The sequence below is a fragment of the Poromitra crassiceps genome (genome assembly GCF_964638095.1).
Source record: "Poromitra crassiceps genome assembly, chromosome: 4".
Taxonomy (NCBI): Eukaryota; Metazoa; Chordata; class Actinopteri; order Beryciformes; family Melamphaidae; genus Poromitra; species Poromitra crassiceps.
This window is the reverse complement of record NC_139626.1, coordinates 16432412-16458577: the sequence shown is the minus strand read 5'-3', so window position 1 is coordinate 16458577 and position 26166 is coordinate 16432412. Positions and strand designations below refer to the sequence as shown.

General features: G+C 44.6%; 1 protein-coding gene across 1 annotated transcript in view; it reads left to right on the top strand.

Moving 5' to 3' along the window:
- ankfn1a (ankyrin repeat and fibronectin type III domain containing 1a) overlaps positions 1-23406 on the top strand; it is a gene marked incomplete at both ends in the record, with an annotated part of 74304 nt that extends 50898 nt beyond the window's left edge. Inside the window, 10 exons of the mRNA XM_083635787.1 lie at positions 119-285; positions 3772-3949; positions 5391-5559; positions 6598-6764; positions 13969-14197; positions 15947-16139; positions 19130-19453; positions 21860-22007; positions 22586-22686; positions 23169-23406. Coding sequence (XP_083491913.1) covers positions 119-285; positions 3772-3949; positions 5391-5559; positions 6598-6764; positions 13969-14197; positions 15947-16139; positions 19130-19453; positions 21860-22007; positions 22586-22686; positions 23169-23406 — 1914 coding nt within the window. The remainder of the gene's footprint in view (positions 1-118; positions 286-3771; positions 3950-5390; positions 5560-6597; positions 6765-13968; positions 14198-15946; positions 16140-19129; positions 19454-21859; positions 22008-22585; positions 22687-23168) is intronic.
- Positions 23407-26166: the final 2760 nt, after the last annotated feature.

The following is a 26166-nucleotide window of genomic DNA, read 5'->3' as shown; positions in this document are numbered from 1 at the left end:
AAATAAAGGCCCAGTGTCATGTGTTTCTGTGTGCAGGTTTATTAGTTATAAATGTCATTACGAAGTGCATTACTTTATGTCAAATAAAGTGTCTTCATGTATGCCCCCCTCCGTCCAGGACCTCCTGTCGTACGCGCGGCGCAGTGTGCCACGCTTGGCCCCCGGGCTGTACCTGGCCTACCTGAAGCTCAGCAGCTCTGTGGACCAGATCAGAGTCCTGGTATCCCAGAAGACCCCCAACATGCTATGCTGCTCACGCATACGAGACAACGCTAATGTGTCCAGGTACACACACACAGGCATGCACACGCATGCTTGCACGCACGCACGTACACGCACGCATGCACACACACACACACACACACACACATGGTGGACGCGTGTTTTTATTGTTTTTTTATATATATTTTATTTTGCAATTTCAATTTTTCAGAACACACAAAAACGAACAAACTCAGATACAGGAAAAGAAAAGGGTGGGCGCGTTCTTGGTGATCTTTTAACTTTAATGCTCTAACCAGGGCTGTAGCACTCGACTCAAGAAGACCGATCTTGGTCTCGTCTTGGAATCATAGTTTATATGACTCGTTCTTGAATCGGTCTTGGATGAATTAACAATAGGCTCTAATAATCTGGCATAAGTTATTGATCGCTATATTAATACCATGACATTATTAAATGATGAAATGTGGATTCACGCGCATGTTCAGTAACTCTGGACTGACACTCGGGTAACGGGGACTCGACTCGAAAACTGGAGACTGGACTTGGACTTGACTACAACAATGGTGAGATCAGGTCGATGGAAAACACCAGAAAAATGAAAAGAAAGAAAGAAAGAAAGGAGAGGTTGGAGAGAGAGAGAGAGAGAGAGCGAGACGCAGTTTTGACTAATCCTCCTGTCTGGCTGCTTTCCTGACACAGTTTTAATGAGCAGAACCCGGCTGCCATTAAGCGTTGTTGTGTAAATGAGTTGTTTGTGGGTTTATTTGTTTGTTTTGGTCGGAGGTGGCGGGGGTGATTACGCAGGCCAGGTGGAGACAGAGAGGCCAGTGTGCACACGCTCACAAGGGAAACACACACACACACACACACACACACACACACACACACACACACACACACATGCTCACAAGGCAAACACACACCACATATAACCCTGCTGCACAGAGCAGCCGGAGTAGGTGGAGGTGTGAATGGAGACTCAGTGTTTTTCATTATTATTTTCATTATTATTTGATGATATGATAGTTAGTGTTTAGTGTACAGAGGAGTAGGTGGAGGTGTGAATGGAGACTCAGTGTTTTTCATTATTATTTGATGATATGATAGTTAGTGTTTAGTGTACAGAGGAGTAGGTGGAGGTGTGAATGGAGACTCAGTGTTTTTCATTATTATTTGATGATATGATAGTTAGTGTTTAGTGTACAGAGGAGTAGGTGGAGGTGTGAATGGAGACTCAGTGTTTTTCATTATTATTTGATGATATGATAGTTAGTGTTTAGTGTACAGAGGAGTAGGTGGAGGTGTGAATGGAGACTCAGTGTTTTTTTATTATTATTTCATGATATTGCTGCGTTAGTGTTTAGTGTACAGAGGAGTAGGTGGAGGTGTGAATGGAGACTCAGTGTTTTTCATTATTATTTGATGATATTGCTGCGTTAGTGTTTAGTGTACAGAGGAGTAGGTGGAGGTGTGAATGGAGACTCAGTGTTTTTCATTATTATTTGATGATATGATAGTTAGTGTTTAGTGTACAGAGGAGTAGGTGGAGGTGTGAATGGAGACTCAGTGTTTTTCATTATTATTTCATGATATTGCTGCGTTAGTGTTTAGTGTACAGAGGAGTAGGTGGAGGTGTGAATGGAGACTCAGTGTTTTTCATTATTATTTCATGATATTGCTGCGTTAGTGTTTAGTGTACAGAGGAGTAGGTGGAGGTGTGAATGGAGACTCAGTGTTTTTCATTATTATTTTTATGAGGTATCTCGTGCGCTCGATTCCTGGGCTCAGCCGCTGCATGGCCGAGCCTGCCCTATTGGCGCACGCGCAATGTCTCCCTCTCTCTCTCTCTCAGTCTCTCTCCCCCTCTCTCTCTCTCTCCCTCAGTCTCCTCCCTCTCTCTCTCTCCTCTCCATCCCTCTCCCTCATTCTCTCTCCCTCTCTTCGCTCTCCCTCTCCCTCAGTCTCTCTCCCTCTCCTCTGCCTATGTATGACATCACTGATGAGATAATCACTGATGACATAGTCAGTGATGTCATCAGTGACATCATCACTGAACTATAGCCTTAGCCTTAGGGCAATTATGGCAATTAATCTGCCCTAATCATTGACATATATAATGGACCAACGGAGCTCATTGACTTTGACACAGCAAAATGAAGCTCACTTCCGGATATTGTTTGATTTCGTTTGATTGGTTGAATGGATTAATGCTACACGGAAGTACGAGGAAAGGGGGCGGCTGCCCCTAGCGGCTGCCGGGGGAGTTTCTGAATTTGCCCTGTCTCTCTTATCGCCGTAATGCATTATGGGTAGTCGGCTACTTTGGCTAATGGTAGCGGCTAACGCTACTTACTTTGCATTGCAGTAAAACGGCACTGAATGACCAAATTAATTTAACTTTTAACCATTTCGAGTAACACTGTTTCCATACAGACCCCCAGCGTTGGTTAGTTGTTTATAACATGACTATATTTATAACATTATAACGTACTCCAGTTTCTGGGCTGAATCCAATGGTCTGAATGGTCTGAATACAGAGAAGGCTTAAGGCTTTATCTAACGGTATAGATAACGTTAAATGGTCCGCCATGTTATGGATGTTAGATGTATGGTATCTATATAGTTACGTGTGTCTACTAACATTATTAAAATATCATAAAGTAACGCTATTTTCTGATAATTTGCTCAACTATTACTTGCTACCTGATGCCTTGCGGCACATTGCTGCCTCTACCGGTCGGAAGTATTACTGTTCTTATTATCCGATGTTTGTCGTCAATTTTCCTCGAAATGGGGCTATAATTTGGAAAACGGAGCACGTTAGAGCATGAAAAATACTTGAAATTGTTTTTTCAGACCATAAACTAATTTGGAGAGTATTTATTTAAGACATAGACCGAGAGAGAAGTTGGCTCGTTTCCCATAGAGTTGAATGGATGTTCCTGGGGAGTGCTACACAAACTGTGACCCCCACTGGCCATTTGAAAGAATGCAATTTCCACATAGGCATCAAAAATAGGCAGGCTGAATTGGGCACTGGCCCTAATTAAAAAACTGCTCTTTACACCCCCTGAAAGTTTCAGCCCAATAGCACGTAAAACGGCATCGCTGGGACTGGCCAAAATTCGGAGAAGGACCTGGATGCAGACACAGGACGACCTCACACCATCACGTGGCAGGATCACGCTACAGTTCCCCTCCCCCACGAACAGGTGCCCCGACCAACCAGAGGAGGCACTAGTGCAGTGACCAGGACTCAGACCCTTAATCCGACCTCCCACCCACAATCAGAGCCAATTGTGCCTGTATGGACGCCCGACCAAGCCGGAAGCAACACGGGGACTCGAACCTGCGACCCTTGTGTTGGCAGGCAGGGAATCTACCGCTGCACTACCTGGACACTCATTTTATGACTTTTTATGAGATCATGTTGGCTCTGTGAAACGAAGCTTCTGAAATGAACTACAAGACAAAAATTGTACTAAAGTGGCTGCTGTGTGTGTGTATCGTGTGTGTGTGTGTGTGTGTGTGTGTGTGTGTGTGCAGGGAGGAGTGGGAGTGGCTCCAGACTCTGGTGGCTACAGGAGAGAGAGAAAAGGAGCGGGTGGGCGAGGAGAGCGAGGGGGCGGAGCCTCAGGATGAGTGCCCCGCCCCTTTGCTCTACTACGAGCTGCAGAGCGCCATCAAGGCCCTACTCAAACACCTCAACATACCACTGCACCAGGTACAGACCTGCTCAAGCACCTCAACATACCACTGCACCAGGTAGAGACCTGCTCAGACACCTCAACATACCACTGCACCAGGTAGAGAGACCTGTTCAAACACCTCAACATACCACTGCACCAGGTAGAGACCTGCTCAGACACCTCAACATACCACTGCACCAGGTACAGACCTGCTCAGACACCTCAACATACCACTGCACCAGGTAGAGACCTGCTCAGACACCTCAACATACCACTGCACCAGGTAGAGAGACCTGCTCAGACACCTCAACATACCACTGCACCAGGTAGAGACCTGCTCAGACACCTCAACATACCACTGCACCAGGTAGAGACCTGCTCAGACACCTCAACATACCACTGCACCAGGTACAGACCTGCTCAGACACCTCAACATACCACTGCACCAGGTAGAGACCTGCTCAGACACCTCAACATACCACTGCACCAGGTAGAGACCTGCTCAGACACCTCAACATACCACTGCACCAGGTAGAGAGACCTGCTCAGACACCTCAATATACCACTGCACCAGGTAGAGAGACCTGCTCAGACACCTCAACATACCACTGCACCAGGTAGAGAGACCTGCTCAGACACCTCAACATACCACTGCACCAGGTAGAGAGACCTGCTCAGACACCTCAATATACCACTGCACCAGGTAGAGAGACCTGCTCAGACACCTCAATATACCACTGCACCAGGTAGAGAGACCTGCTCAGACACCTCAACATACCACTGCACCAGGTAGAGAGACCTGCTCAGACACCTCAATATACCACTGCACCAGGTACAGACCTGCTCAGACACCTCAACATACCACTGCACCAGGTAGAGACCTGCTCAGACACCTCAACATACCACTGCACCAGGTAGAGAGACCTGCTCAAACACCTCAATATACCACTGCACCAGTTACAGACCTGCTCAGACACCTCAACATACCACTGCACCAGGAAGAGACCTGCTCAGACACCTCAACATACCACTGCACCAGGTAGAGAGACCTGCTCAAACACCTCAATATACCACTGCACCAGGTAGAGAGACCTGCTCAGACACCTCAACATACCACTGCACCACCAGGTAGAGAGACCTGCTCAGACACCTCAACATACCACTGCACCACCAGGTAGAGACCTGCCCAAACATATGGAGTGATTAATGTAACAAATAGATTATAGTTGTAGAAACATAGTCACACATCTGTATCAATAAATGTATAGTTGTAGAAAATAGTCACAAATGTGTATCAGTGAATTTGAAGTCAGAGAAATATGCTTTTGGAGTTGCAGACATAGTGTATCACTACTGAGTTTAGTGCATCACTACTGAGTTGTGTAAGTCTAACCAGAGACAATAGAGAACCAATGTCATTGAGTGTACGTGTGTGTGGTGCGTGCGTCTTTGCGCACGTGTGTGTGTGTGTGGCAGGCGCGTCTCTTCCGGCTGTACAGTGCGGAGGTGGTGGAGTTGGGGCAGGGCGTGGCCTCTCTCCTGCTGCTGCCCCCTGCTGACGAGGTGTGCTCCGCCCCGGGACAGACCAACCCCTACACCCCCCTGACCGGATTCCTGCACCTCCCACTGCAGATGTTCGAACTGGGTAAGCACACACAATGCATGCACAAACACACACCTTTGATTGCCCATTGCTAAGTGTGACTGACTTTACAGCTTTAATGACTATTAATTTTCTTTAGTTTTTTTATTATTTTTTCTGATTTTTCCTCCATTTTCTCCCCAATTGTACTTGGCCATTTACCCCTGCTGCCCCGGTCGCTGCCCCCTCTGCAGATCTGGGGGGAGAAGTAGACACAAACATGCTTTCTCCGATACATGTGCAGTTGCCAGCTGCGTCTTTTCACCTGACGGCGGGGAGCTTTGGGAGATGTAGCACGTGGGAGGATCACTCTATTCCCACCAGTTCCGTCCCCCCCTAAAGTAAAGTCAATGCCCAGAACCTTTTTAATCTCTTTTTGGGTATTGTTCCAGTATTTCAATAGTATTGGACAATAAATATATATATATATGAAATCTCCCACCTCCCCACAACCCTCCAACATAACTCAGATCTATTGCTGTATTTTGTGTAACTATCACATTTTCACCTTCCAATCAAATTCTCCTATGTTGGGCTGTTAGTTAATTTATGTCCAGATTTTAATGTTTCTTTCCAATGATCATCTGTAATAATTATTATATTTACTTCCAATTCCCACTTTTCTTTGATATCCATATCGTTGTCATTAGACTCATGTTGTAGTGCTTTATATATTTGACATATAACCCCTTTTTTGTCTTTCCCACTGTAAATGACATTCACAGCTCCTCTAGATTGGAAGATGTTCTACAAATATTCTCCCACTCTTCATGTTTCTTAAGATAATGTCTTAACTGTAGGAATTTATAAATCCTCTTCCAACCATGCCCTCGCTCTCCCCTCCCCTCTTCTGCCTGGCCCTTGTCCCTCCCACACGCTCCCTCTCTTCCTTCTGTTATCCATGTATCCCTGATTAGATGTGTTCTTTGTTATTTGTATCTGTTGCATGTTTTTATTTGTTTTCTGTCGACTCCTATTGTCAGCGTCTTTGAGTCATTGAAAAGTGCTGTAGAAATTCAATTATTATTATTATTATTGCAGTGCACTTCTGCAGCTACAGAGAGAAGTTTGTCGGTCTCTACTGCCGCCTGTCCTCCGTGCTGGACCTGGACGCCCTTATTACCCAGCAGGCCGTGCGGGAGGCCATCACCGATGGCGAGGTGTCCATGGCCAAGCAGAGGCACCAGCTCATCCTCCACTACATCCAGGTAGGAACACCTAGCCTGGTAAACCAGCCGGTCACCTGAACTCACATTTCATTTGGTTCTACCAGACCGTCTGGCCTCAAGCCCTGGGAGGAACGCCGCTGGGAAAACCGCAATGGCTGCCTCCGTGCATGTCCGCCTCGAGGAGTAACGTCAATGTTCGTCGAGTTTAAACAGCCATAAAGTGCAGTTATTGCAGAAATAGACTCAATAACAACAATTAAACAAGTACAGGAGTATGCAACAGCGGAGTTTCTGAGTGGAAAGGATGTTTTTGCCATTCTCTCGAGGTGATTTGGGTTTGACTGGATACAACGCTGATTGGCTGAAGGAGTTGTCTGTCAAGGCAAGTACACCTGCCCAACTTCTGCCCACTGCAAACACTGCGTGAAAGTTTGAGGCCAGACAGTCTGGTAGAACGAAATAAAATGTAGAAATGTCTTCTACCTGCTCTATTTGTAAAGTATTTGTTATGATTTGACACAATATAAATACAAAATGGATTGATTGATTGATTGATTGATTGATAATCAGTTCAGGCAGACAGCACAACTGGCTGCGCCCTCATCAGCAACTCCTAATATTTGCGTAACAGTAGTGGATGGAAACGCGAACAATTTAGCTTTTTCTTTTGCAGACTTTCTGAAAACTGTTAAAATTTGCAATACATTTGGATGTTATCTCTCTCTCTCTCTCTGTCACCGGAGCCGAGCTCAGCATTCTTTCCAGCAGAGTCATCCCTGGCAGTGTTTCCTCTAGGGTTTTTTTCTGCAGCGGTGGTGGGGTCCCGGTTTGGTGGGGAAGCCTGGCAGCCCAAACAAATGTTTTTTCCCTCCATCATTTTGGTGATTTATTATAAATAATATATACAACAGTGAAGTTCCCTTTAGATTTGGTTGTTTTCCTTTAGTTATGGATATGTAATGTTACACAAATATGCAAAATATAACATCAGGCACATATTGGATCAGTAGTAAATGAGGTTTCTCCATATTTTGTGTTAAGCCAGAGAGTATGGAATACATAGGGAGAAGAGAACCACATTTATGGAGTATGGAGTTGATTAACATAGTAATACTGATGATCATAATAATAATAATATAAAAACTGCTTTAATTTGTGCTGCACAGCATTCCCACAGCTCGTCATATATGGCATTCACAAAAAAGAAGTACAACTTGTTTGCCAGACATGTGATCCACTGCGTTCTTCTGAGCAACTTCTCATGAGCGGTTGAATGGCTGCTTAACGTTAGCCGGGTTAAAACCATCTGGATCCGTGAACTCACATTCTGTTCGTCTCGCGGATCCGTCTGGACTCAGCGCTGTGCAGAGTATTTAGTGACATCACTGATGTCATCAGTGGATGACATCATCAGTGATGTCATCAGTGACATCATTGCTGAACTGTAGCCTCAGCCTTAGGGCAATTAATCTGCCCTAATTAAAAAATCAGGCTCCGTCAGATCACCCGCACAGGTGTTCTTTACACTTCCTGAAAGTTTCAGCCCGATCGCACGTAAAACGGCATAGCTGTGGCCGGACAAAATTCTTGAAACAGACAAAATAAAATATATACTGTATATATATTTTTTAATGAACATTAGGGCAAATATAATTCTTACTGTAAAGCCAAAGGTTTAAGCTCTCAAATGCGTTTTATTTCATGTTTCTAACTGCTACAGAGAAATAAAGGTTTTAGCCGACCGTTTCTGTCAAGTTGTTCACAAAACGTGGTTGTTTTCAAACGCGCATTAGGTTTAGAATGCTGTTCTAGAGTGCGTGCTCAGGTATCAAAGGGTTAAACAACTCCCCACTGGTACAAAGGGTATCAAAGGGTTAAACAACTCCCCACTGGTACAGGGGAGTTTGGGGAACCACACGTGGTTAACTACTATGAGTCTAGGGGAATAGTTGAGGGGCTGTTCTCCTTTACTCATATAACGGATGCGACCACTTTTAAACTTCTTAAGGACCTAGATCCGATTAAAGCTACTGGTCTAGATGCCATTCCAGCGAAGTTCTTAAAGGATGCGGCAGAAGTGATTACACCATATGTAACACACATTATCAACCTGTCAATATCACAATCTGTAATCCCAAACGAGACCAAAAAAGCCAAGGTAACTGCTCTTTACAAAAAGGGCAGCAAGGTAGACCGAAGCAATTACAGGCCTGTGTCTATTCTTTGTATACTTAGCAAAATCCTGGAGAAGGTATTATATGAACAGATCTTGACCTATGTAAATCGATGTAACATTCTTTTTGACTTTCAACCTGGTTTTCGGCAGTCCCATTCTACAGAGACGTGCCTGGTCTACTTAACCAACTTCATTAAAAGGGAAATAGATTGTGGAAAATACTGTGGTATGGCAATGCTCGACCTGCAAAAGGCATTCGACACGGTAAACCACCGCATATTGCTGTATAAATTAAAAGCTATGGGATTTAGCAAAGAGGCCCTGGTGCTTATAAAAGCATACCTTACGGGTAGGACACAAGTGGTGGCAGTAGGGGGCACTCTATCAGAACCCAAGGTCCTTACTTGCGGGGTCCCCCAGGGCAGCATAATCGGCCCTTTATTATTTCTACTGTATATAAACGACATGGAGGCTGCATGTACTTGTCCTTTATTTCTGTACGCTGATGATTCCGCTCTGCTGGTAACTGGAGACTCCCTGGAAGCAGTCAGAACATCTCTGAGCGATCAGCTACAAAAAGTAAGCAGCTGGCTATGTGATAACAAACTGTCTCTGCACATTGGAAAGTCTGAATGTATTGTTTTTGGTTCACAGTTTAAACTAAGGAACAAACCCAGTCTCTCGGTAGAATGTAAGGGTGTCATTTTACAGGATAAGGATTGTGTAACGTATCTAGGAAGTCAACTTGATCAGTGTATGAAGAGTGAAGCTATGGCCCTCTCCGTCATGGGTAAAATTCATGCAAAGACTAAATATTTAGCAAGAATATCCAAGTTCCTGGATACGAAGACAATGAGGACTTTAGCTACGTCCTTAATTCAATGCCACTATGACTACACCTGTCTATACTGGTACAGTGGCATAACAAAAAAATCAAAAGACAAACTCCAAAAAGCCCAAAACAAACTCATGAGGGTCATCCTTGGCCTTAGCCCAAGAACGCACATTGGCCCATCCCACTTTAAAGAGTTGAATTGGCTCCCAGTTGAAAACAGAGTCCAACAGCTGAAACTTGTCATGGTTTATAAAATATTACATGACCGTTGCCCCAATTACTTCAACAAGTACTTCCAATATGTCCGGGACATCCATAGTCGGAACACAAGAGCCAGTGTAGCAGATCTGAAATTGCCCAATTTGAAGAGCAAAATAGGAAGAAGCACGTTCCTTTATTCTGGGGGGGAAGAGTGGAACAAAATCCCCAACGAAATCAGGCTAGCAAAGTCCCTGAATGGTTTTAAAAACCTTTTGAAAAAATTCTTGATGAGTAAACTAGGATAAAATACGAGTAGAGTCCCCCGTTGTTTTATGGTATGTGTTTTAATTTCTAGTTCCTTTTATTGTTTTATTGTTTTATTGTCTTATTGTTTCTATCGTTGTTTTATGGTATGGTTGTTTTAATCAAGTTTCGTTTATCCCTTGTCTGAGTTGTATTGTTTTATCTGATACTCTTATGTTACTGTATGTCATGTTTTTAAAGATCAGGGACCATGATGGAAATAAGTGTACACACTTTTCATGTTATCCCTTGGATATATATGTCTGCATTATCCAAAATAAAATTCATTCATTCATTCATTCAAACATGGAGAAGTTCAGCTCTGTCCAGCTCGCTGTACATTATTCCTTACATAGCACCTGTTTAAACATGGAGAAGTTCAGCTCTGTCCAGCTCGCTGTACATTATTCCTTACATAGCACCTGTTTAAACATGGAGACGTTCAGCTCTGTCCAGCTCGCTGTACATTATTCCTTACATAGCACCTGTTTAAACATGGAGAAGTTCAGCTCTGTCCAGCTCGCTGTACATTATTCCTGAATGGCTTACTAGCTAGTTTACATCGTTCATTTACCTTACAGCTGCATGAGGCAACTTCACACATTGCTGCTTCCAAATGGCAGCGGGAGATAACTGAAACATTTGAACTTTAAGACCCAGAAATCCTGTAATGTGATGTCAGTAAACTGTGCACAAGCACGCTGGTCGCTGTATGATAGCTTCACAACAAAGGAAAATGGAAGAGTACACACATTAGTGGTTTATATTGGAACACTTTCAAACTTGCATGCAAAAAGGGGGAAACCACAACCAAGTTAAATTGTAGAAAACTGTATTTATTAACTCAAGGTAATTGCACATATTTACTGCTTTAGTTTTAACATGAACCCAACCAGTGCTTTTTTTTCTTTTTTCTGTCATTATTGAGCGAGGTGACGTAATCTGGGCCTTGCCTTGCTAAGCAGTGCCTAAAAAATAAAATAAATAAAAATAAATGTCTCTACACATACTGGTGTGTATTAAACTAGTGTCTTCTTCAGCTCAAGTCCAAGTCAAGTCCCAAGACTTTGAGGGCTGATTTTTTTATATATAAAATATTGAAAAAAAAAATCCAAGTCCCTCACAACACTCTCTCTCCTTCACTGCCTACTTCCTTTAGCCCTTCACCACTTCACTTCCTCTCTCCTTCACTGCCTACTTCCTTTAACCCTTCACCACTTCACTTCCTCTCTCCTTCACTGCCTACTTCCTTTAACCCTTCACCACTTCACTTCCTCTCTCCTTCACTGCCTACTTCCTTTAACCCTTCACCACTTCACTTCCTCTCTCCTTCACTGCCTACATAACCTCTTCAATCCACTCTGCAATATGTGCACCCGTGTGTCTCTCTTCAAGGGGCATGGTTGTAAGGCAGTGGGACTCCATTTCCCAATCCTCTCTCAGAAAGTGACACGTCACCCCCATATAGGCCTCTGTCGCTACACTTGTCCAAATGTCAGTAGTGAGTGCCATCATGTTTGGCGTCTTAAGCCTCTCGATCAACTTGCCTTTGACCTCCTCATACTTTTTTCTCCATCTTATTCGTGAAGAAGGTCCTTGAGGGAAGTGTGTAGTTCGGGTTGAAACTCGAAATCATCTTTCTGAATCCTTTATCTTCCACCATGGACAGAGGGCGCATGTCTGTCACAATCATATTCAAAATGCTATTGCTGAACTCAGCTGCTTGTTCACTTGAACATGATGGACCCGTCCTTATAAAGCTGTCCATTGTACGCTGTGATCCGCTGAAAAAGAGGTGAAATAATAATTAATATTGATATTTATTAGGTAAGTTCATAACAAAACTGGAGAATGCGCATTTACACACCCTAGACCTGTTGCCTATTATTGACACAAATATCAGAATAGCAAGATAACAGGTCAGGTGGTGTAATAATTGGAGCCTAAAATGCACCAATTAAATAGTTGTTTGCAATCATCATGAGAAGAGTCGACCGGTCTAGGGTGTGTAAATGTACATTCTCCACACACACACACACTCTTTCTCTCTCACACACACACACTCACTCTCTCTCACACACCAACAGGCTAGTGTGATCATCACACACACACACACACACACACACACACACACACACACACACACAACGCTGTTAAATTAGCCGCTAACGTTAGGTTAACGTTAGGTTGAGCTTTGTATTTCTCACAGAAAACGGCAAGCCACATCACAAAAATGCAGCGTGAATGCAGTTACTAATAGTCATATTGGCAACGTGGCAAGCCAGCAGCACAACTACTACTAGTCTTAATATCAAGTAGCAATCATTAGCATACATTTACATTAGCGTTGTGTATAGTTAACGTTACGTTACCTTGCTCCGCTCGACGTAGATGCGTTGGTGGATGCGTAGACTGGATGTTTACGGTTCAGGTGCTGAAGCATTAGGCTCGTTTGAGATGACTGTCGCCTCGCCTGGAAAGCAGACGAGAGCAGGCGAGCACAGTCAGGCGAGGCGTCAACAAGTCGAACACCCCCGACGGCACACTCGCTGCTGCTTTTCTTCTTCTACAGTTTGGTTTAACAGCAGTTTGTAAACAAATTAAAACATGCATTAGCGCCACCCACACTCACTGCTCAAATAACACAGCCCTTCAGATTCCTTATTTATATTTTAATGTAGGCATCCCAGGTGGTATTTATGTAAAATATGGAGTGACAGCTTGGAATAGATATAAAATTGAAGTTTCTACACTTCACTGTGGGTTTGTGATGCACCTGTGTTGAACCAATGGGCGCTCAGCTTGATGCGTTTCTCGTCATCCTCTGTCATCCACAGTCGGGCGCAGTTGGTGGGGAGCAACTGCGGCGCCTCGCTCCAAATCTGCGCCCGCCTCGCTCTCGCGAGAGTCACGTGACTCACGCAGTCGGGCAGGACGGAGCAAGTCGGACAACTTTCTAACCATCATGCAACGGGGCAAGCAAGGCGCTGGTCGAATCTGCGCAGAATTTGCTCATCTCAAACGAGCCTATTGACGAGGTACTGTTGTGATATGAAAGTATCGTTACAGTACTTGCACACCACTGAGTTCGTGTCCTTTTTCAGCGTGAAATGATCCCACACTTTAGACAGTTTCGGTCGCTTTTTCGGCCCTGGTTCTTCCCTTCCCGGCTCCTCCTGTCTGCTTTCTCCGTCGCCTCGTTCCATTTTGCGGGGTCTGCTCGCTAGTCGCTATAGCTGCTCTCTGGTCTGTCTGTGTCCTCACGTATTTACACAGGAAGAGCGCCGTGCCACACCAATAAGCGTCCGTGAGAAACAGTCTCTCTAAATGCCGTGTCGAGGCGAATCATTTTGGCCTCGATCAATTTAATTATTCGAGTTATTCGAGGTACTCGAGGAATCGCGACAGCTCTATTCCTTACATAGCACCTGTTTAAACATGGAGAAGTTCAGCTCTGTCCAGCTCGCTGTACATTATTCCTTACATAGCACCTGTTTAAACATGGAGAAGTTCAGCTCTGTCCAGCTCGCTGTACATTATTTCTTACATAGCACCTGTTTAAACATGGAGACGTTCACCTCTGTCCAGCTCGCTGTACATTATTCCTTACATAGCACCTGTTTAAACATGGAGAAGTTCACCTCTGTCCAGCTCGCTGGACATTATTCCTTACATAGCACCTGTTTAAACATGGAGACGTTCAGCTCTGCCCCTCCCCCCCTCCACAGCAGTTGGATGAGATGTGGCGTGAGCTGCGTTGGCTGACGGACGCGCTACAGTACGCGCGCTACAGGCAGCCTCGCGGGGGTGTGCCCCTCCCCCTCCTGCTGCAGTCAAGCTCCGATCCGGCAGACAGCCAGTCCGCTCCGCAGCACACCGACTCCACCTCCTCCACCACAGACTACCTGCCCACGCCTTCGCCCTCACCGCCACTGCGCAGGAGAAACGCTGTCAGCGGTCAGTATGGAGATTTTTCCCTATCTTTAATTCAAGCGCGCGGTCTATCAATTTGAGAGCATGATTTATTGATTTCACGTTCCCATTTTTTAAGACTTTCCATCAAACCCCGCCCTCACACTCAAATAGCCCCTGCTCAGGCTTATATTTGCTCTGCTTCTGTGCTTGCAAAAAAAGCGCACAGAAACTGTTGGACTGCGACAGCAGGAAATCTGTCCAAGCAACAACAATGTATTTGAGCACAAGCAGATCAAATCTAAGCAGGCGGGGGCTATTTGAGTGCGAGGGCGGGCTTTGAGGGAAAGCCTTACAGAATCTGAACGTGAAATCAATAAATCGTGCTCTCAAATTGATAGACCGCACTCTTGAATAAAGATAGTGAACACACACACACACACACACACACACACACACACACACACACACACACACACACACATGTAATTAACATGTAATTCCTACTGTTAGCCATTCAGATTCAGGAAACTATTTCAGAAGTAATTGCCTCATATTCCTTTTAGGGCTGCAACAATTATTTTCATTGTCGATTAGTCTGTTGATTATTTTAGTTTTTAGCTGTTTGATTTATAAAATGTCTGAAAATGGTGAAAAATGTCAATCAGTGTTTCCCAAAGCCCAAGATGACGTCCTCAAATGTCTTTTTTTGTCCACAACCCAAAGATCTATTCAGTTTACTGTCATAGAGGAGTGAAGAAACCAGAAAATATTCACATTAAAAGCTGGAATCAGCTAATTTTGACTTTGTTTTTTTCGTTAAAAAAATACTCAAATCGATTATCAAAATAGTTGTCATTTAATTAATAGTTGACAACTAATCTCTCGAGACAGACTTTCGACTTGCATTGAAAATCTGTCGGCAGGCTCCGTGAAAAGCTGTGTAACAGCGCTCGCAGGGTGCAGTCTTGCAGGGTGCGCTTTACCCGATCACAATGAGTGGACGTGATCGCTACGAGTTTATGGCGTTGTTGGAATGTGTATTGGTGACTTAAAGGGGGTAGGCTAGCATGTTCCGCAGACTACCAGTCATTGTGCTAAGCTAACTAGCAGGAGGGGCGCGTCACTACTTTCTACTGCACACACAAGCCCTGTTCGGAATCGGTCCCTATTACAGAAATAGTGGACTAGTGTGTCGCCTTTTTTTTATAGTGTCCAAATTTTAAACTAATTTGATTCACTGCGTTTCAGATGTGTTTCAGATGTGATTTTTGTGTTTAAGCATGCCTTATTGAACATTGAGATATCTCTCTTTTCTTCACCCTTTAGATCTGTGTGCCAGAGCTCCTCCACCTCCCTTCTCCATTCCCCCATCCCCTCCACCCCCCTCGTCCCCCCCCACAGGTGTTCTCTATGGCACTGATGACACTTATGTTTGTACATAAGGCATACATTTTACACTCTTCTCTTGATAGCTTGTCCTGATGAAGGCCACTGCGTTGGCCGAAAGATGTTGACGCTTTTATACTTTTATTGTTCCAGTATGAACTAGCACTATTATTAAAGCCTTTTAACTTATTAAGAAGAGTGCCTTGGATTCTGTATTTTTTAAATTTTATTCACTATTTAGTCTCCCAAAATGATGTTGTGTTCCTTTAACAATGACACACTCACTGTAATTACTGTATCTGTGTGTGTGCACATGTGTGTGCGTGTGCGTGCTTACGTGTGTGTGTGTGTGTGTGTGTGTGTGTGTGCATGCCTGTGCGTGCGTGTGTGTGTGCCTGCTCACAGACACCCAGCTTGGCTCAGATGAGGATGGCTCCTCGGAGGTTTTCCTCCCCACAGACAGTGATTATGACTCCAGCGATGCCCTGAGCCCCCGCGAGCTGGACCTGCTGTACGCCCCGCCCCCCCACCTGTCGCAGCAGGTTCGGCACTCGCTTGGGGGCAGCGCCCCAGACGTGCTGCACATCCACGAGATCAGGTAGAGAGAGAGAGAGTCTAACGTTAGGGAGAGTGTGCCTCTGAAGTCATGGAGCCTCTGGGCAAGCGGAGAAATGTAATGACTAGGGATGGGGATTGTTACTTTTTATTGATATTAATACCATTTCCGGGGCTTATTGGTTTTGCTTTTATAAATAAAATAAATAAAAGAGTATATACAGTACCATTATACACATACACTTTGTACGTTCAGCCATCCTAGTAAGCAACCAAATGTCCAAATGAGAAATGAAGCAAACGAGGGTGTGAGGCAATTAAATTCTTCTTGATTTAGTTTAACCGCGGTTGGCAGGCAAACTTTAGACAATCGATGTATGTTTGTGCACCAGTATATGTACTGTAATTGACATGCCTCTCGTCTCTCACGAGATAACGTTATGCTAGTCTCAATAGCAGTATCGATAAGCTCTGACCTCTCGAATTTTGAGAGATTTCTCAATCCCCATCCCTAGTAATGACAGACTTTTTTTTATCCATTGACCATATGTCCACACATCAGCAGCAACATTATGTCCACACATCAGCAGCAAAATTATGTCCACACATCAGCAGCATCATTATGTCCACACATCAGCAGCATCATTATGTCCACACATCAGCAGCATCATTATGTCCACACATCAGCAGCATCATTATGTCCACACATCAGCAGCATCATTATGTCCACACATCAGCAGCATCATTATGTCCACACATCAGCAGCATCATTATGTCCACACATCAGCAGCATCATTATGTCCACACATCAGCAGCATCATTATGTCCACACATCAGCAGCATCATTATGTCCACACATCAGCAGCATCATTATGTCCACACATCAGCAGCATCATTATGTCCACACATCAGCAGCATCATTATGTCCACACATCAGCAGCATCATTATGTCCACACATCAGCAGCATCATTATGTCCACACATCAGCAGCATCATTATGTCCACACATCAGCAGCATCATTATGTCCACACATCAGCAGCATCATTATGTCCACACATCAGCAGCATCATTATGTCCACACATCAGCAGCATCATTATGTCCACACATCAGCAGCGACCCACAACTTGATCCCAAATTTGTCAACTTCCCTGGGCATGTGTGAGGGGGTGCGCTTTCGTGAAAGTTTGTGAAAGTTTCCTGAAAGTGGCCACACAAAAAGCATTCTTGTCCCCCCTATTCGGGTGCCAATGTCCCTAAGACAAAATCTTATCAATCCGTGGCCTAATGTCTGTCTCGGTGGGGGTCTGAGCATTTAAGAGCCACTGAGTCAAGAGACTGTCCTTCCAGCAGAAGTCTTTATAATGAGATGCTTCCGGCACTGTCTCAGTAGTTCACCCCTCAAAGGTCAAAGGTCAATGGATTCTGGATATTTTAATGGTAAGTGGCAATTTATTCCACTCCCTACCCCCAGCTGCACCATAGGAGAGTATAAAAGGGCAAGATTAAAACATGTTTTGTATAAAACGGATAGTTCCGGTCCTTGATTGTGATTGGCTGAGCCACATTCAAAGCCGTTGTAAAATACTCTATAAACACACATGTGGTGGCATCACTGTGCCATGTTAGCCAAGGTGACCTGACGTGCCCGATTTTCAGAGACAGTCCCCGTTTTTGGTGACCTGTCCCCGGCGGGAGCTGTCCCCGAAAATGTCCCTGATTTTCTACTTCTTGTCCGCGGCCAACATGACTGTCTTTCAGATGCTCCAGCGGGAGTGAAGATGCTTATGTCATATCATGAAAACTTTACAACCACAAACTTGATACCTACTAGTGATGCGCGGGTCACCCAGAACCCGCCGGGTCCCGCAGGCGGGCTGGGTTGGCAAATTATGAAAATATCACATTATTAAATAATGTAGAGCAGAGAGTAATTATACGTGAACTCTCTCTCACACACACGTAGGCCTACACACAATCAGACAGACTCCTGCTGCACTCTCTATCTATAGCCTACATGGAGTAAAGAAACGCTTCAATGAGGTAGCCTATATGCTCTCAAAACAAACATTTTGGAAGGATTATTCGCTGTAATTATTATTTGAAGTGTCCATAAAACTAATGCCACCGCAGATTTTCTGTTGTGGTCTCGACTGTGATCTATTTGTCAAATTTACTGCAACGTGAGTAGCCTAGGCTGTGACCAATTGAGAGCGCATGAGGTAATTAAAAGAAATCCGACAGCGAGTCTGAAGCCGTATCTGCAAGCGTCTGTGCACCTGCTGCACTACTACGTTTAGTACTACTGCAACGTGACCAATTGAGAGTGCATGAGGTAATTAAAAGAAATGGGGAAGAATAAGAAGTGTTTCTGTAGCCTGCCTACCTCTACAGTACCTGCTACCTCCATTTGAAGACCATGGATTAATTGAAGAAAGACCGACATGAAAGCAGCCGCGCAACTCATCCAGAGCAGTAGGCTACAACTGTTGTCGCGCACGGCAGCATGTGAGTGTCTGTGTGTGTGTGAGAGAGAGAGGGGGGAGAGAGACAGAGTTATTAGCTACTTTGCACACCTTGGAAGCCCCGCTGTGCTCCTCCTGAGTCCGGAGACATATTACATTAAATTGGCCGTTGCGGGCTGCTGGGTTGGGCTGGGTTCGGAATTTTCAGATATTTTAACGGGCTGGGCGGGGCGGGCTGGCTCCAATGACGGGTTGGGTTGGGGCGGGCCTTAAAAAACCCTGACCCGCGCATCACTAATACCTACAGTAGGGCATTCAGGGGATGCATGGCTTTATATCCAGAAAATAGTTCCTAAAAAATGTTCCACCAAAACTATCTAGATGGATAAATAGCAGTACAAATAAGAGGGAAAATATGTATTTTTGATTTTGGAGTGAACTGTCCCATTAACCCATTGATACCTGCTGCAAATGCTGCATCAGGTATCAATGGGTTAAAGCTGGCGGATTTTCTATCTGTAACATTACATGTAATGAGTCTTTTCATCCTCTCTTTTTTCTTCTCCCAGGTACAGCGTCTGTCCACCGAAAGAGCTCCCCCTCTCTCCGGTGATGACGGATCCCCGCTCTCCATCTCCCCTCTCCCCTTCCCTCCTCCCCCACACCCCTTCTTTATCCAAAGACCTCCCTCTCTCTACCTCCTGTCTGCCTCGCTCGCCCTCGCTCACCAGAAACCTGCCCCTCTCCCCCTCCCTCCCGGCCCCCCCGGTATCCTCCAAAGACCCCACCATCTCCCCAAGTGAGTCCCTGGAGGGCCTCTCCCTGTCCAGGCTCCCCGCCGCGCCTCCGAGGGCCCTGGCCACCGCCCCGGCCAAACGCAAACTGCTCTCCAGGTAGGGGTGGCAATGAGTAGAGGCCCCGCCCACACCATGTTATCACGACACTTGCATGCTTTGAACGGATTATTATTAATACTAGTGGACCCGTGGGAGTTAGACCCCGCTTGGGAGTTTGACCCAACCGCCCCCCAGTCTGGAACACAGTGGTCTCCAAAGCCTCCGGGCCCTAATTACCTATTTCAAAAATCCGCTTCCGTGAGGTCACCCACAGGGGTGCTCTTTAAAGGGATAGTTCGGTTTGTTTGAAGTTGGGTCCTATCAGCTAGTCAGATATACTAACGTAATTCGGTACAGTGGTCTGGAAGCGAGGCGCAGTGTCTAACGAGATCCGGCACCCAGAGGAGCAGCCTCGCGCAGCCTCACCAGCCTTTTCTCTCTCAGTACTGGGGGTCAACAACTAAAACGTAATTTAGCCACCTCAAACAACGCCCACCTAAACAAATCGATATCTGTGTACATGCACGCTCTATTTGAGAATTTTCTACACTTTACTTTTCCGCCAAACAGTCATTTCATTCGGTACTGCTTTTTCTCCCAACCGTACAACCACCGTATTCCTCCGCTAAAGCCAGCACAGAGCACAGAGCCGCGGTTTACAAAACAGGAAGGCTTAGAAGAGAGATAAAACACTGACTTACTTTAGAGACAACAAGTCACCTGGCCTCTCTGGTCTGGGTCGTTTTCCACAATTTATCCTGGGAATGGTGAATAAGGTCTGCAGCCAGGGCACCCAGGCATTTAGGCAGCAGGCGCATCTCTCTGCCTGTTCACTCTCTGCAAAAGTTCCTCTTCTGTATTCTCTCTGGTTCATAATTGTATCCTCTTGTCACCAAGGTGAATGGCATATCATCCTCGCTATCAAAATCACTCATATTTTCGTTTGTGTATTCTATTTGTTGTGTCTTCAAACCGGGAGAAATAAAATAGCCTACCCCCAAATAACTGCGGAGTAATCCAGTGCTGCGGCTCGGAGCTGGCTTTTAGCGGAGGAATACGGTGGTTGTATGGTTGGGAGAAAAAGCAGTGCCGAATGAAACTGCTGTTTTGCAGAAAAGTAAAGCGCTGAAAATTGTCAAAATAGAGCGTGCATGTACACGGATATCGATTTGTTTAGGTGGCCGTTGTTTTAGGTGGCTAAATTACAGTTATAGTTTTAGTTGTTGACCCCCAGTACTGAGAGAGAAAAGGCTGGTTTGGCTGCTGCTCTGGGTGCCGGATCTCGTTAGACACTGCGCCTCGCTTCCAGACCACTGTACCGAATTACGTTAGTGTATCTGACTAGCTGATAGGACCCAACTTCAAACAAACCGAACTATCCCTTTAAGAGCAGTTTATAGTACATCGATTTATGATCACCCAACAAGCATCACTCACTCACTCACTCACTCATCCCATGGCCTAGAGGGCCGTAGGGGTGTCATGGTGGATGCTTGGGCAGTCAAGGATCTCCATCGCTCACGGTCTTCAGCTGTTCTTAGCAGGGTTTGGAAGCTGCGGCCAGTCCATTCTTTGATGTTGTCCATCCAGGACTTTCTCTGCCTGCCTCTTCTCCGCTTTCCCTCTACTGTCCCCTGCAGGATGGTCTTTGACAGGGAGATGTGCCTTGTGACATGGCCATACCAGGCCAGTTTGCGACGTTTTACTATTGACAATAGGGATTCCTGGTCTCCAGCATGGGAGGTCACTAGCTGTCTAACATAGTAATTTGTCCGGTGTTCTTTATATGAAACAACAAGCATCACTGAACGTCAATTATTATTGTCCAATGGACATCGATGATAGAATATCATGTCCAATGGACATCGATGATAGAATATCATGTCCAATGGACATCAACATCCACGATGGAATATAATCATGGTAGGTCGCAACCATCATAAATCACTGTACTATAAACTGCCCTTTACACTTCCTGAAAGATTCAGCCTGATCACATTTAAAATGGCCATTACATGGCCATTACATAAGGATTTTAACAAAATAATTTAACTTTTTTTGTGGGGGAAAACCATCAGACACAAATTATTATTCAAAACAGAGTATTTTATACACATCTTGAAACATGACTTTAGGGGGTCTTTAAACAAAAACCACAAAATAATTTTAATAATTTTGTTCTTATCAAATAATCCCTTTTTTACTTCTGAAGTAGCAGATAACTGCAAAACCCAAACTTTGCAATGAACGCATATTTCCTTTTCTTTGTCAAAGAAAAACTGGGGGGGGGGGGGGGAAACCCATTGCGATTTGAATCTCACCATTTGAATCTTCACACATTTGTATCGTTTTTTAATTGTCTCGCAATGTATTGTTACATCCCTGAATGCCACACAAAATATTGCAATGCTATGCTGTATCAACCTCCCCCCCCCCCCCCCCCCCCCACCCCCACCTCTCCAGGAGCCATGGGGGGCAGTACTTTAGCGGGACGCAGCGCTGGCTCAGGGGCCATGGCGGTGAGAGCCACGCGGGGTCCTTGTCGGAGGGCGTCTACACCAAGCAGAGGGACCCGGACCTCCCCCCACTCGGGGACCTACCCTCCCCACAGGTAGGCATGCACTCATTATAACAGGTAGGGATGCACTCATTATAGGGAGCCAAAGAAAACACTCATTTCCGGGTTAGGCGTACGAACCAAGGGATTTCACCCACAATTTATTTCTCCATGGACATCTGGTAAAATGCTTATCAAAAATAGTTTTACTTGGTCAAACCAAGCAATTCAGCTATATTTAGAATCAGGAGAGACCATAGAACATTTCACTCTGACAAGAAAATGCTGATAAATTGTTGTTTGTTTGTTAAATGTCCTGTTTCTAAAAATTGCTTGGTTTCACCAAGTAAAACTATTTTTATAAGCATTTTACAATTCTTTGGAAAAAAGAATGGCGGATGAAATCCCTTGGTTTGTATGGTTAACCCGGAAGTGGGCGTGACTTTGGCTCTCTAGATTTTGATGGTACGATTAAATCACAGTTTCATGATTATGCATTACTTTATTCGGAGTCAAAACCCATAGACTTTTATACGAGGAAACTGGAAGTGCTAACATCCAGGACGTCTTCCGGACTCATTCCTGCGGTACTCTATAGTGAAATGGGTTAATGGCTGCATCCATCCCCGCAGGGCGGCACCTACGTCAGCCACGCCTCCTACGTCAGCCACGCCTCCTGCGTCCTGGAAAGCCGGAAAAGCCGACGCCGCGAGCCGAGACCCCATGTCCGCAGGTAGGGATGGGGGTTGTTAATTTTTATTGATAATGATAGCATTTTGGAGACTGCTTAACCTTTATCAAGTTTTTATCGATACCACTATCAATAAAAACTTGACTATTGACTATCGATTATTTGGTGGAAAGACGAGACAACAATATATTCTTAACAAAACTGGTATTATGGTATGGTATTATTATACTGGTATTGCTTTTATTGCTTAAATGTGGGTCAGGTGGTGAGGCAAATCAATAATTCTTTGTTTAGTTAACAGCGGTTGGCAGGCAATTCAATTTAATTCAAAAACTTAATTGATGTATGTTTATACACCAGTGATTTGATGTACATGTAAATGACATGAGTCGACTCTCAAGACATAATGTTACATTATAGGACTAGTCTCAATAAGCAGTATCGATAAGCTCAGACCTTATTGATTTGCGGATTTTGAGAAATTATTGATCGATGCCAATTGCCATTCCCATCTCTATCCACAGGATCTTTGTGGAACCCTGCAAGGAGTCGTCGCCACGCCACGAGAGCCACAGCTGGAGGGAAGAGGAGGAAGAGGACGAGGAGGAGGAAGAAGGGAGGCCGGAGAGGGCGAGATGCGCCAGGGGGGCGGAGTCTGGAGGGGAAGGGGAGGAGCCAGAAGGGGCTGCCGCACAAGATTCGATAGACTCAGACGACCAAACCAACGCACAGGTTTCAGAGATACTCAGCAGTACGCTCTAAGGTTTGGCAGCCATTACAGAAGCAACGCTTTGGATTGGATATAGCCTCAGAATTCAACTACTCCAATATGGCGTTGCAGGCTCCGTTCAGAATGGCCCTACTTGTTCATACATCTAGCAATCACAAGAAAACAGTACTTACCTTAGATATACGGTTGTTGTCCATCGAACCGGGCAATTCGTGTTCTTAAATATTCCGTAGTTTCCAATAGACCCTTCTCACGGGGGCCATTTTGTGTCGAAAAGGCAGGGTAAACACAGGTGCAAGCAAAACACTAATGAGGGTTTCCAACTTCCATGATTGGAATTTGGACCCCGTGAAAAGGGTCTATTGCGAGATGTTTTTGTCATGCCAGAGTCTGTAATTTCCATTCTTCCGCCTCTTTTCCACTGAAAATGGCCGTTGTTGTTCTTCCTTCCGCTTCCCAGCAGGAAAACAGCGCCCTCTCTGCTGTGGCTACAGGTGGAAACCCGTAATTACACATCTGGAAGAACAGAAATTACATGACGGCTCTGGCATGACAAAAACGGCTCGGAATTGGAAAGTATAAAATATTTAAGAACGTGAATAGCCCGACTCGATGGAAAACAACCTTGTGTTTAAGGTGAGTTTTATTGTGATTCCTACATGTATGAACAAGTAGGGCCTTTGTGAATGGAGCCCGCAGCGCAAATATGCCGAGACTCACAATGAGAAACAGGCTGAGTCTCACGTCGAGGCTAGAAGACACAGACACTTTTGGAGAGCTGGTGATTAAAGCTACACTAGGCCAGTGGTTAAAGTGGGGTACAGTGACCCCCACAGGTCCTTGAGGAGGTTCCAGGGGCTCCCCAGCAAAAAGGGGATCAATTTAGAGAGAGCCAAAGTCACGCCCACTTCCAGGTTAGGCATACAAACCAAGGAATTTCCATATATTTTTCCATATCCATCTCGTAAAATGCTTAGAAAAATTGTTTTACTTGGTCAAATAAAAGCGATTCAGCTTTAGAATCAGGAGAGACCATAGAACATTTCACTCGGACCAAAACCAAGTAAAACAATTTTTATAAGCATTTTACAAAACGTCTATGGAAAAATGAATGGCGGATCAATAATAATAATTTGAATTTATATAGCGCCTTTCAAAAAACCTAAGGTTGCTTTACAGGAGAGGGGGCAAGGGGGGGGGGGAGCCAAGGGAAACAGATTAAGGGAGAGAGGGGCAAAACAAACAAAACAAAACACAGGGATGGCTAAACTAAAACTAACTCATGGGGAAAGGCCATGGTGAAGAGGTGGGTCTTGAGGGTTGTTTTGAAAGTGTCCAGGGATGAAATTTGTATGCCTAACCCAGAAGTGGGTGTGACTTTGGTGGTCTATTTTCATTAGAATTCCATCCATAAGTAACACATTGACAATGTACTGTATGACTATTTTGGTCATGGGTTTCATACTTTCTGTAATAAAACATCTAAAAGCTAAAATATTATCGGATGGAGGACCCTGGGGCAAAATCCTATCAAATGGGGGTCGTCTAATTTGTTTCAGTTTAGGGGGTCCTTGACATGGAACAATTTTGAGAAGCACTGCTGCTGGGCAACGTCTGTAAAAATCACAGTGTGGCAGAGCAGAGTGTCCCATATACCTCTATTTGAGATGTAGATTTTCCCTTTTTGCCCAAAACATAAGAAATATTAAACGTTATCCTAAACAGCAGCAAACAAGCGCTCTGTCTGAAAGCTGAGTTCACCAATAATGGTTCAACCTCTTCCTTCAAACTATAAAAAAAAAAGTAAGCCATTATTTCTCGCTGCCAATTGGGGCCACCACAGTGCAAAATTGCCTAGTGTAGCTTTAAAGCCATACATGTATTCCACTTAGTTTTAACATGGGGGTTATTCAGCACGTGACCGCCATGAAAACCAGAATATAACCTACTCACCAAGATCAGATACAGCTGGGCGAGTTTTTAGCCTTCAGCTTTTGACCTCCCATTCATTTGAATGAGGCCACGAAAATAACCTCAAAACTGACATTTAACACGTTTGTGAACACATTCAACAACAAATCCTGCCTTTAAGACAAAGCAATCATTTTGCATTTCTATTCTTGGTCTACACTAAATGTTGTATTTAAAAATAAATGTACATCTTCTATATGGTATTCTTCCACTATGTTGGACCAATGAGATAGCTTCTTACAAGAGCAAGAGCCATTGTGCATTGATCCCATTGGTTCAAAATCTCCGTCGCAACTCTTTATTTGGAATAATGGGCCTTCAAGTGAGGTCATGTTAACCGTGAATACAACATAAGTCCAATTGAACGGCCCCTTCATGTGGTATTCACATGTAAACACAAGTTCACGACTTTCATTTGAAGGCAGCCTAATGCTAGCTGCTGCTCGCTAGCAGCTAGTGGGTGTAGTGGATTTTTGGAAAGAGACATTGCTGTTGAGTTTTTCAAATGTGGTGCTTTGAACACCACAAACCAAGGGGCATCCAGTTCCATTGTATTGGAGAGAAGGCAGACATCTCTACGGCCAATATCTCCAAAACCCTTAAATGGATAAATAGCACTACACTTATGAGGAAAAAAATATATTTTTATTTTGGGGTGAACTGTACCTTTATGTCTGTTTTGAATTGGAAGTAAAAATGTGAACGCTACAAACTCTTGGTGAGTAGATTATATTGTGGTTTTCATGATAATGAAGTGCCAGATTAGCCTGACTCTGAACTCAACACCGCCCCATCTGGCAGCGTCAGGTTAGTGCCAGATA